This window comes from Heterodontus francisci, chromosome 17 (assembly GCF_036365525.1).
Source record: "Heterodontus francisci isolate sHetFra1 chromosome 17, sHetFra1.hap1, whole genome shotgun sequence".
NCBI lineage: Eukaryota > Metazoa > Chordata > Chondrichthyes > Heterodontiformes > Heterodontidae > Heterodontus > Heterodontus francisci.
This window is the reverse complement of record NC_090387.1, coordinates 969,992-983,138: the sequence shown is the minus strand read 5'-3', so window position 1 is coordinate 983,138 and position 13,147 is coordinate 969,992. Positions and strand designations below refer to the sequence as shown.

The 13,147-nt window shown below is 45.9% G+C and overlaps 1 protein-coding gene across 2 annotated transcripts in view; it reads left to right on the top strand.

The window, feature by feature from the left end:
• The window catches only part of tango6 (transport and golgi organization 6 homolog (Drosophila)), a 209,881-nt gene extending 197,013 nt beyond the window's left edge, over window positions 1-12,868 (top strand). For both annotated transcript variants that reach the window (XM_068048952.1, XM_068048951.1), the window contains one exon: window positions 12,023-12,868. In XM_068048952.1, the coding sequence (XP_067905053.1) occupies window positions 12,023-12,199 (177 nt within the window). In that variant the 3' untranslated portion in view covers window positions 12,200-12,868. The remainder of the gene's footprint in view (window positions 1-12,022) is intronic.
• Window positions 12,869-13,147: the final 279 nt, after the last annotated feature.

Genomic DNA, 13,147 nt, shown 5'->3' with positions numbered 1-13,147 from the left:
TGTGACTTCACCTTTTGCACCAGTCTGCCATGCGGGACCTTGTCAAAGGCTTTACTAAAGTCCATATAGACAACATCCACCGCCTTTCCCTCATCAATCATCTTCGTCGCTTCCTCAAAAAACTCAATCAAATTAGTAAGACACGACCTCCCCTTCACAAAACCATGCTGTCTCGCTAATAAGTTCGTTTGTTTCCAAATGTGAGTAAATCCTGTCCTGAATAATCCTCTCTAATAGTTTCCCTACCACTGACGTAAGGCTCACCGGCCTATAATTTCCTGGATTATCCTTGTAACCCTTCTTAAACAAAGGCACAACATTGGCTATTCTCCAGTCCTCTGGGACCTCACCTGTAGCCAATGAGGATGCAAAAATTTCTGTCAAGGCCCCAGCAATTTCTTCCCTTGCCTCCCTCAGTATATATAGCCCTGGGGACTTATCTACCTTAATGCTTTGCAAGACACCCAACACCACCTCCTTTCCTCATAAGACAACCCGCCATTCCCGGTGTTTGTCTGGTAAACCTTCGCTGAACTGCTTCCAATGCATTTACATCCTACGTTAAATAAGGAGACCAATACTGTACACAGTACTCCTGATATGGTCTCACCAATGCCCTGTATAGCTGAAGCATAACCTCCCTACTTTTGTATTCAATTCCCCTCACAAGGAAAGGATGTTTCCCCTTGTGGGAGAATCTAGAACAAGGGGTCACGGTTTAAAAATAAGGAGTCGCCCATTTAAGACAGAGATGAGGAGAAATTTTTTCTCAGAGTCATGAGTCTTTGCAATTCTCTTCTTCAAAAGGCAGTGGAAGCAGAGTCTTTGAATATTTTTAAGGCAGAGGTAGATAGATTTTTGGTAAGCAAGGGGATAGAAGGTTATTGGGGGTAGGTGAAAATGTGGGATAATCAGTTCAGCTATGAACTTATTGAATGGCGGAGCAGGCTCAAAGGGCCAAGTGGCCTATTCTTGTTCCTAATTCGTATGTTCGTATGTGGCACCTTATCAAATGCCTTCTGGAAATCCAAGTACAATACCTGTTCCCCTTTATCCACAGCACGTTACTTCAAAGAGCTCCAATAAATTGGTTAAACATGATTTCCCTTTCATAAAACCATGTTGACTCTGCCTGATTACCTTGAATTTTTCGAAGTGCCCTGCTATAACATCTTTAATAATAGTTTCTGAAATTTTCCCTATGACAGATGTTAAGCTAACTGGTCTGTAGTTTCCTGCTTTCTGTCTCCCTTGCTTTTTGAATAAAGGAGTTACGTTGGCTATTTTCCAATGTAATGGAACCTTTCCTGAATCTAGGGAAATTTGGAAAATCAAAACCAACACATCAGCTACCTCACTAGCCACTTTTAAGACCCTAGGATGAAGTCCGTCAGGACCCGGGGATTTGTCAGATCCAACAATTTGCTCAGTACCACTTGCCTGGTGATTGTAATTTTCTTGAGTTCCTCCCTTCCTTCCATTTCCTGATTTGCAGCTATTTCTGGGATGTTACTTGTATCCTCTATGGTGAAGACTGATGCAAAATACCTGGTCAATTCATCTGCTATCTCTGTATTTTCCCTTATTAATTCCCCAGACTCACTTTCTATAGGACCAACGGTCACTTTGTTAACTCTTAGCCCCAGGATGTTGATGGTGGGACATTCAGCGATGGTAATCATAGAATGGTTACAGCACAGAAGGAGGCCATTTGGCCGGTCGTGTCCGTGCCCAAGCTCTGTGAGAGTATGTCAGCAAGTCCCACTCCCCCGCCTTTTCCCTGTAGCCCTGCAAATTTTTTCGCTTCAGATAATTATCCAATTCCCTTTTGAAAGCCATGATTGAATCTGCCTCCACCACACACTCAGGCAGTGCATTCCAGATCCCAACCACTCGCTGCGTAAAAATGTTTTTCCTCATGTCACCTCTGGTTCTTTTGCCAATCAATTTAAATCCGTGTCCTCTGGTTTTTAATCCTTCCAAAAATGGGAACAGTTTCTCTCCATCTACTCTGTTCAGACGCCTCATGATTTTGAACACCTAGATCAAATCTCCTCTCTACCTTCTCCAAAGAGAACAGCCCCAACTTTGCCAATTTATTCACGTAACTGAAATCTCTCATCCCCGGAACCATTCTTGTAAATCTTTTCTGCACCCTTACCAATGCCTTTCCATCTTTCCTAAAGTGTGGTGCCCAGAATTGGACACAACACTCCAGTGTTTTATAAAGGTTCACTTCACAGAATCACAGAATAATACAGTGCAGAAGAGGCCCTTCGGCCCATCGAGTCTGCACCGATGCATTAAAGATACCTGACTTGTCTACCTAATCCCATTTGCCAGCACTTGGCCCATAGCCTTGAATGTCATGACGTGCCAAGTGCTCATCCAGGTACTTTTGAAAGGATGTGAGGCAACCTGCCTCTACCACCCTCCCAGGCAGGGCATTCCAGACCGTCACCACCCTCTGGGTAAAAAAGTTCTTCCTCAAATCCCCCTTAAACCTCCCGCCCCTCACCTTAAACTTGTGTCCCCTCGTAACTGACCCTTCAACTAAGGGGAACAGCTGCTCCCTATCCACCCTGTCCATGTCCCTCATAATCTTGTACACCTCGATCAGGTCACCCCTCGGTCTTCTCTGCTCCAGCGAAAACAACCCAAGCCTATCCAACCTCTCTTCATAGCTTAAATGTTCCATCCCAGGCAACATCCTGGTGAATCATCTCTGCTCCCCCTCCAATGCAATCACATCCTTCAATTGCACACACTACTCCAGCTGTGGTCTTACCAAAGTTCTGTACAACTCCAACATGACCTCCCTGCTTTTGTAATCTATGCCTTGATTGATAAAGGCAAGTGTCCCATATGCCTTTTTCACCACCCTATTAACCTGCCCTTCTGCCTTCAGAGATCTATGGACAAACACGCCAAGGTCCCTTTGTTCCTCAGAACTTCCCAGTGTCAGGCCATAACTTCACCATAACTTCCTTGCTTTTGTACTCATTACTTCTATTTATGAAGCCCAGGATCCTGTACGCCTTATTAACTGCTTTCTCAACCTGCCCTGCCACCTTCAACAATTTGTGTACATATACATATAGGGGAGGTGGTGGCGTAGTGGTAATATCACTGGACTAGTAATCCAGTGCCCAGGCTAATGCTCTGGGCATAGGTTCAAATCTCACCATGGCAGATGGTGAAATTTTAATTCAATTAATAAAAATCTGGAATTTAAAAAATAAGCTAGCCTAATGGTGACATTGTCTATTGTTGCAAAAACCCATATGGTTCACTAATATCCATTAGGGATAGGCTGTCCTTATCTTGTCTGGCCTACATGGGACTCTAGACCCACAACAATGTGGTTGACTCTTAAATGTCCTCTGAAATGGCCTAGCAAGTCATTCAGTTCAAGGGCAATTTGGGATGGGCAATAAATGCTGGCTCAGTCAGCGATGCCCACATCCCACAAACGAATAAAAAAAAAACCCAGGTCCCTCTGCTGTACCCTCAATGCATTTCAGTGTCCAGGGAAGATGGTTCGATTTTCTCTTGTTGAAGATAGTCATTGTCTGGCACTTGTGCGGTGCAAACATTGCTTGCCATGTCTCAGCCCTGAATGTTGTCCAGGTCTTGTGGACGCTTCATTATCTGAGGAGTTATGAACAAAACTGAACACTGTGAAGTCATCAGCAAACATCCCCATTATTTTAATATAGAGGGAAGGTCATAGATGAAGGAGCTAAAGATAATTGGGCCTAGGACACTAGCCTGGGGAACTCCTGCAGCGATGTCCTGGGAATGAGATGATTGACCTCTAACAACCACAACCATCTTCCTTTGTGCTAAGTATATCAAACCACAGACAACTAAACATTGAGGCAGAAAATCTGAGTCTTTGAGACACTTAATTTTTTACCTTGGAAAACAATAATTCCATTTACATTGTGCCTGACTATGATTAAAGATCTCTAATTGTTTCACATACAATGAGTTACTTTGAGTTGCAATGATGTTGGCTAAATGTAGCAGCCAGTCTGCATCAGCAGCATCTCAAGCAAATAGCAATAAGATGAGTGATGGGTTAATCTGCTTTTGATGGTGTTTGTGGCTGGAACTCCCTTCCTAACAGCACTGTGGGTGTACCTACCCCACATGGTCTGCAGTGGTTTAAGAAGGCAGCTCACCACCACCTTCTCAAGGGCAATTAGGGATGGGCAATAAATGCTGGCAGAGCCAGCGACGCCCACATCCCATGAAGACCTTGTGCTTAAAGTGTTTGGCATTACCTAAAGTTACAAGCTGTTGCTGAGTACCCTGTGGAAAGGATTCCAGTGACTCGGCGGTGTGGGGCAGTTCAAGTGACAGATGGAGGGTCAGCTGAGAAGCGGGGGTATGGAACAAGGCTACGGAGAGTGAACGGAGGAGCTGGGATGCACAGGTTACAGGTCTCTGAGGTGTGTTGTGGATGCATTAATATCTCAAATTATTTTAAATACATTAAATAAAATATCCTCTTAAAATGACAGATTTCAATTAAACAGAAAATATCTCAGTTCCTGCTTTAAGTCACTGGTGACAGACTGTCTCAGGCTAAACCTGGAGAGTTGTACTTTCCTCCCTCACAATACCCTTAGCGGGAATAGGAAACTAAATTCCCCGCCCCCGCCCCCTTCCTCCCGCCATGCCTCCTCCTCTCCTTGCCTCTCTATCTCCTCACTGCCCTCCCCCTCCCTCCCTCCTTCACCTCCCCCCTTCTCTGCCCCTACCATCAATGCCCCCTTCCCTTGCCTCAGTGATCCTCTCTTCACTGCCACTACCCAAGCCCTCCCTGCTCCTCCTGACCTTCTCCCCAACCCCTCCCTCTCTCATCGCTACTCCATCCCCTCCCAGTCCCTTCATCTCCCCTTGCCCTCACCTCACCACCCCCTCCTCACCCTCGCCTTGCCCTCCCCTCCTCACCCTCGCCTTGCCCTCCCCTCCTCACCCTCGCCTTGCCCTCCCCTTCAACCCATCGCCCTCCCCTCCCAACAAGCCACCTTCCCCCCCCACCTCTACAGCCACTCCCTCTGCCTCTCTCTCAGCCCCCGTTTCTCCCCCCTCCTCCTCTTCTCCACTCCTTTCCACTACCCCTCCTTTCTGCCCTTCCCACTCCTATCTTCCCCCTTGCCTCACTGCTCCCCTCCCCTTCCCTCCCCCTGCTACCTGAGGCCTTCTCCCTCCCTCCTCCTTTCCCCCCTCTCCTGAGTCCAGTCCCAATCATGACCAGCACACACCTCTCCCCAGCAGTTCCAGGTGAAACTTCAGCTCTGACAGCAGCTTTATGTCTGTTAATAACTGGGTGTCAGTGTGTGGCTCAGTGTAATGACGGGTCTCACATTGTGGCTGCGCAATGCCTACAAAAAGCCTTTGTTCAGGTGAGTGGAATTCACTCTGTGATCCTCAGCTTCTTCCAGCCCCAGCATAGCAACCCTTTCATGCTGCTCTTCTGGTGATTATATAACACGGCTCAGATCACAGAAACAGTACAAATCCTCGCCTAACAGGAGAGCAGCTCATACCGTATAGGGGGAAAGAGTGGAAGGACACTAGAGGGTGTGGGGAGCAGGAAAGTTCCAGGTGATCAGTGGGGTGGGAGTGAAGGGGCAGTCGGGGAGTGGGAGGTAAAGGCTGGCTCGGGTTTACAAATGAAACCCGACCCAGCCCGAGTCCTTTCATTTTTTTCCTGCAACCATCAGTTAACTTAGCTTCCGCTTTTCACTTTGTTGCTTATCTGCACAAGCTTAAAAAAACTGTAACTAAACAACCTTTCAAGTCCAAAAAGTATATTAACATTGGAGCCACGTACCGGAGGTGGTGATAAAAGTGTGTCTGACCCGAGTCCAAATGCTGGACCCGGAAGAGCAACCTGACCCCGACGTAGGTCGGGTCGTCATGTTGTAGTGGGAGGTTAAGCAAATCAGTGGGGGTAAGGGTGGAGTGCGGGGGAATGGAGTGTGTCCTCAGGCGGGGGGAGAGGTGGAGTGAAGCGTTGCATTGTAGAGTTGATCTCTGTGTTTTATTATTATGGAGTTGATCCCTCTCTCTCTCTCTGTCTTATTATTGTGGAGTTGATTCCTCTTTTTTTGATTCCTTTGGTGGATGTGGGCATCGCTGGCTAGGCCAGCATTTATTGCCCATCCCTAATTGCCCTTGAACTAACTGAGTGGCTTGCTAGTTCATTTCAGAGGGCATTTAAGAGTCAACCAGATTGCTGTGGGTCTGCAGTCACATGTAGGCCAGACCAGGTAAGGATGGCAGATTTCCTTCCCTAAAAGACATGTGAACCAGATGGGTTTTTACACCAATCGACAATGGTTTCATGGTCACCATTAGACTAGCTTTTAATTCCAGATTTATTAATTGAATTCAAATTTCACCATCTGGGATTCGAACTCGCATCCCCAGAGCATTAGCCTGGGTGCTCGATTACTAGTCCAGTGACAGTACCATTGCACCAATACCTCTAAGCTCTATCCATGACCCAAACACTCCTTTCAGGTGAAGCAGCAATTTACTTGTACTTCTTTCAATTTAGTATACTGTATTCGCTGCTCACAATGTGGTCTCCTCTACACTGGGGAGACCAAACACAGATTGAGTGACCATTTTGCGGAACACCCCCGCTCAGTCTGAAAGCAGGACCCCGAGCTTCCGGTTGCTGGCCATTTCAACACTCCCTCCTGCTCTCATGCCCACATCTCTGTCCTGGGATTGCTGCAGTGTTCCAGTGAACATCAACCCAAGCTCGAGGAACAGCATCTTATTTACCCATTAGGCACACTACAGCCTGCTGGACTGAACATTGAGTTCAATCATTTCAGAGCATGATGGCCCCAGGCCCCCCACCTACCTTTTTACTTTTCAGTTATTTTTTTTCTTTTTTACTTTTATTTTATTTGTTTGTTTCTTCATTCATTTTTCTTACTATGTGCCTGCCTACTATATATATAAATGATTTGGAGGAAAATGTAGCTGGTCTGATTAGTAAGTTTGCGGACGACACAAAGGTTGGTGGAGTTACGGATAATGATGAGGATTGTCAGAGGATACAGCAGGATATAGATCGGTTGGAGACTTGGGCGGAGAAATGGCAGATGGAGTTTAATCCGGATAAATGTGAGGTAATGCATTTTGGAAGGTCTAATGCAGGTGGGAAGTATACAGTAAATGGCAGAACCCTTAGGAGTATTGACAGGCAGAGAGATCTGGGCGTACAGGTCCACAGGTCACTGAAAGTGGCAACGCAGGTGGATAAGGTAGTCAAGAAGGCATACGTCATGCTTGCCTTCATCGGTCGGGGCATAGAGTATAAAAACTGGCAAGTCATGCTGCAGCTGTACAGAACTTTAGTTAGGCCACACTTAGAATATTGCGTGCAATTCTGGTCGCCACTCTACCAGAAGGACGTGGAGGCTTTGGAGAGGGTACAGAAGAGGTTTACCAGGATATTGCCTGGTCTGGAGGGCATTAGCTATGAGGAGAGGTTGGATAAACTCGGATTGTTTTCACTGGAACGACGGAGGTGGAGGGGCGACATGATAGAGGTTTACAAAGTTATGAGCGGCATGGACAGAGTGGATAGTCAGAAGCTTTTTCCCAGGGTGGGAGAGTCAGTCACTAGGAGACATAGGTTTAAGGTGAGAGGGGCAAAGTTTAGAGGGGATGTGCGAGGCAAGTTCTTTACACAGAGGGTGGTGAGTGCCTGGAACCTGTTGCTGGGGGAGGTGGTGGAAGCAGGTACCATAGAGACGTTTAAGAGGCATCTTGACAAATACATGAATAGGATGGGAATAGAGGGATACAGATCCCGGAAGTGCAGAATGTTTTAGTTTAGGCAGGCATCCAGATCGGCGCAGGCTTGGAGGGCCGAATGGCCTGTTCCTGTGCTGTACTGTTCTTTTTTTTTTCATGTTTGTGCTGTGGGCTAGGGCTGTTAATTTTCCTGTCCATTAATACCCTCTCTGCACTAATGCTTTGTCTTTCAACACACCATTAACATACCGTTTACCTTTGCTGCATGACATTCTGGTCAGTTATTCTCCATGACTCACTGTCCTATCAACATGCCTTTTGTTATCTCTTGCCCCACCCTCGCTTTATTTGCTTAAAACCTATTACATTTCTAACCTGAAACATTAACTCTGCTTCTCTCTCCACAGATGCTGCCAGACCTGCTGAGTATTTCCAGCATTTCTTGTTTTTATTGTACAGATAGGTGTTTCTGTGGTCGCAAACGTGACTCCAGGATGGTATGTTGCCTCCCTGGTGCTATGGTTACGGATGTCATGGAGCGGCTGCAGGACATTCTGAAAGGACGGTGAACAGTCAGAGGTCGTGGTACACATTGGTACCAACAACATAGGTAGAAAGAGGGATGAGGTCCTGCAACAAGAATTTAGGGAGCTAGGTAGCAGATTAAAAAGCAGGACCTCAAAGGTTGTAATCTCTGGATTACTCCTGGTGCCACGTGCTAGCGAGTATAGGAATAGGAGGATAGAGCAGATGAATGTGTGGCTGAAGAGATGGTGCAGGAGGGAAGGCTTTAGTTTCCTGGATCACAGGGTTTGTTTCCGGCAAAGGTGAGACCTGTACAAGTTGGACGGGTTGCACCTGAATCGGAACGGGACCAACATCCTTGCTGGGAGGTTTGCTAGTGCTGTTGGTGGGTGGTTTAAACTAATTTGGCAGGGGGGTGGGATACAGAGTGGAGATACAGTAGGGGGTAGGCACAGCCAAACATAGAAGAGAAACTGAGTCAGTCTGGAAGACAGAGCAAATATAGACCTGTTAAAGCACAAGTGAAAAATGCGAGACTGGATTGTATATACTCTGATGCAAGGAGACTTATTAATAAGGCAGATGAATTGAGAGTATTGATTGATTAGCACATTCGATTATGATATTGCTATCACAGACATGGCTGAGGGAGGGGCAGGACTGACAATTCAATATTCCAGGGTATAGAATCTTCAGGCGTGATGGGGGAGGGGATAAAAGAGGAGGTGGTGGTATTGCACTGTTGATCAAGGAGTCAATTACTGCATTAAGGAGGGTTGATATCTTAGAAGGTTCCTCAAACGAGGCCATATGGGTAGAACTTAAAAAAAGGGGGGGCAATCACTTGGCTGGGTGTGTACTACAGGCTTCCAAACAGTCAGGGAGAGATAGAGGAGCAGATATGTAGGCAAAGCTCAGGTGTAAAAATAATAGGGGATTTCAACTTAGCTAATATCAACTGGGATAGTCTTGGTGCAAAAGGCTTAAAGGGGGTGGAATTCTTAAAATGCATACAGGAGAGCTTTTTGAGCCAGTATGTAGAAAGTCCTACAAGAGAAGGGGCAGTACTGGACCTAATCCCAGGGAATGAAGCTGGACAAGTGGTAGAAGTGTCAGTGGGGGTCGGGGATAGTGACCAAAGCTGTAAGATTTAAGGTAGTTATGGAAAAGGACAAAGATGGGCCGGAAATAAAGGTACTGAATTGGGGGAAGGCTGATTTCAATTTGATAAACAGGATCTGGCCAAAGTGGACTGGGAGCAGCTACTTGTAGGAAAGTCTACATCAGACCAGTGGGAGTCATTCAAAGAAGAAATAGTGAGAGTTCAGAGCCAACATTTACCCGTTAAGGTGAAGGGTAGGACCAACAAGTCCAGGGAACCCTGGATGTCAAGGGATATCGAGGATTAGATCAGTAAACAAAAAAGGAGACTTATGGCAGATTCGGAGCGCTGAAAACAGCGGAGGCACTAGAGGAGTTTAAAAAGTGTAGGCGGGTAGTTAAATAAGTAATTAGGAAAGCGAAGAGGGAACATGAAAAAACACTGGCGGGCAAGATAAAGGAAAATCTTAAGGCATTTTATAAGTATATTAAGGGCAAGAGGATAACCAGGGAAAGTATGGGGCCCATTCGGGACCTAAGTGGCAATCTGTGTGTGGAGCCGGAGGACATAGGTGAGGCTTTAAATGTTTACTTTTCATCTGTGTTCACTATGGAGAAGGACGATGTAGGTGTGGAGATTAGGGTGGGGGATTGCGATATACTTGAACAAATTAGCATTGAAAGGGAGGAAGTATTAGTGGTTTAAGCGGGCTTAGAACTGGATAAATCCCCAGGCCCAGATGAGATGTATCACAGGCTGTTTAGGTGAGACAAGGGAGGAGATAGCAGGGGCTCTGACACAAATTTTCAAATCCTCTCTGGCCACTGGAGAGGTACCAGAGGATTGAAGGACAGCGAATGTAGTACCATTATTCAAGAAGAGTAGCCGGGATAAAGCAGGTAATTACAGGCCAGTGAGATTAACATCAGTGGTTGGGAAACTATTGGAAAATATTCTGAGGGACAGGATTAACCTCCAATTGAAGAGGCAGGGATTAATCAGGGATAGTCAGCATAGCTTTGTCAGGGGGAGATCATGTCTAACTTGGTTGAATTTTTTGAGGCAGTGACTAGATGTGTAGATGAGAGTAAAGCAGTTGATGTAGTCTACATGGACTTCAGTAAGGCTTTTGATAAGGTCCCGCATGGGAGATTGGGTTAAGAAGGTAAGAGCCCATGGGATCCAGGGCAATTTGGCAAAGTGGAAACAAAATCGGCTTAGTGGCAGGATGCAGAGGGTGATGGTCGAGGGTTGTTTTTGCGAGTGGAAGCCTGTGGCCTGTGGTGTACCGCAGGGATTGGTGCTGGGATCCTTGCTGTTTGTAGTGTACATTAATGATTTAGACATGAATATAAGAGGTATGATCAGTAAGTTCGCAGACGACACAAAAATTGGTGGTGTTGTAAATAGTGAGGACGAAAGCCTTAGATTACAGGACAATATAGATGGGCTGGTAAGATGGGCGGAGCAGTAGCAAATGGAATTTAATCCTGAAAAGTGAGAGATGATGCATTTTGGGAGGACTAACAAGGCAGGGGAATATACAATGGATGGTAGGACCCTAGGAAGTACAGAGGGATCTTGGTGTACCTGTCCTAATGAAGGCAGCAGCACAGGTAGATAAGGTGGTTAGGAAGGCATATGGGATACTTGCCTTTATTTTCCGAGGCATAGAATATAAGAGCACGGAGGTTATGATGGAGCTATATAAAATGCTAGCTAGGCCACAGCTGGAGTACTGTGTACACTTCTGGTCACCACACGATAGGAAGGATGTGATTGCACTGGAGAGGGTGCGGAGGAGATTCACCAGGATGTTGCCTGGGCTGGAGCATTTCAGCTATGAAGAGAAACTGAAAAGGCTAGGGTTGTTTTCCTTAGAGCAGAGAAGGCTGAGGGGGGGCATGTTTGAGGCGTACAAGATTATGAGGGGCATTGATAGGTTAGATAGGAAGAAACTTTTTCCCTTTAGCGGAGGGGTCAATAACCAGGGGGCATAGATTTAAGGTAAGGGGCAGCAGGTTTAGAGGGAATTTGGTTGGAATCTGGAACGCACTACCTGAAGAGGTGGCAGAGGCAGGAACCCTCACAACATTTAAGAAGTATTTAGATGAGCACATGAAACGCCACAGCATACAAGGCTATGGGCCAAGTGCAGGAAAATGGAATTAGAGTATTTGGGTGCTTGATGGCCGGCACAGACATGATGGGCCAAAGGGCCTGTTTCTGTGCTGTATGACTCTATTTCAGATTTCCAGCATCTGCAGTATTTTGCTTTTATTACAACAATATCTTCCTGCAGCCTACTGCTATCCTCCTCGCTATCTATCACATGGCCAATCTTTGTGTCGACTGCAAACTTCTTGATCATGCCCCCTACATTTACATCCAAATCATTAATATGTACTTTTCTATATTATTGTGGAGTTGATCTCTGTCTCTCTTTAATCTGGAGTTGATCCTCTCTCTTATTGTGGAGTTTCTGTCCCTCTCTGTGTTGTTATTATTGTGGAGTTGATCCCTGTCTGTTTTATTATTGTAAAGTGGATCTCCCTCTGTTTTATTATTGTGGAGATGATCCTTTTGTCTTCTTTGCTACAGGTTATGGGTGATGCTCTGCGAGACCTCTATCGATTGTTGAAGTATGTGATTCAGGCTGATGAAGATGAGGTGGTGGTGCTGCATGCACAACTCTCACTGGAGGAACTGGATCATATTGTCAGGACATTTCTGTTCCCAGAGGAAAAACTACAGAAAAAAATCGTGATCCTTCCTTAACAGAAGGTGCCAGAATCTCTCTGCACTGAACTCTGGGACCGTTTTGAACGTCCTTCAAATCCAAAAGTGGCAGCTTGGGACTGTGACAGAACTCCAGCAATACTGAGCCACATTTAGATTCGGCATGAGAAGGGATAGGGATGGACATGTGATTAAATGTGTTCAATAGTGGTTCTTTCAAGAAAAGTGAGCTTTCTTGGGGTGAGTGGCAGCTCCAAACTTCTGTTGGAGAGGCAGGTGAGGAGGAGATTCCACTGCCTGCCACCATCTTTGCTGAATTGGCTGCTGTTTGCTGGGTTAAAGGGGAGGGTTCGACCTCCTTGAATTATTGAGGAGGGGTAAGATTTCATGCTTATGCAGATCCTGACACTAGATGGGCCATTAAATGTGAGGTGGGGTGGTTTGGCTCACAGTTTAGAGTCCCTGGTCCCAGTGTCTCTGCGAGTGAAACATTTTGCAGGAACAGATAAACTGTAAGAAAAGAGCTAGCAGCAATTAAATCACAAAAGTGCCAGAAACTTGCTTCCCAATGACAAAAGATCATCAACCTGAAACACTGCTTCTCCCTTTACAGATGCAGCCTGCTGTACTGACTGTTTCCAGCATTTTCTGTTTTTATTGGCTCCACACAGCCTGCAGGAATAAACTGTCTGCTCGTTCTTTGTCAAATCCACCTTTGTCTCTCTGATCTGTCTCCGATATTAGAATCAGGTGCAGTTTAATCTTTGGTTACATCATCCACCCCCACTCTGCCAAGCAAGCTGATTGCCTACTACCAAGCACGCTGACCCCTCGCTGAAGTGAAATTATAATTCCCACCCAAACAAATTGGAATCTCCCATTATTTAAAGCCAAATCTTTTAATAGCTTGAAGATTCCACTGGCAAGTGACATTTCCTGTCTGCCTGACATATCTCCTCTGCTTTCTGATTTTTATTATTTTTTCAT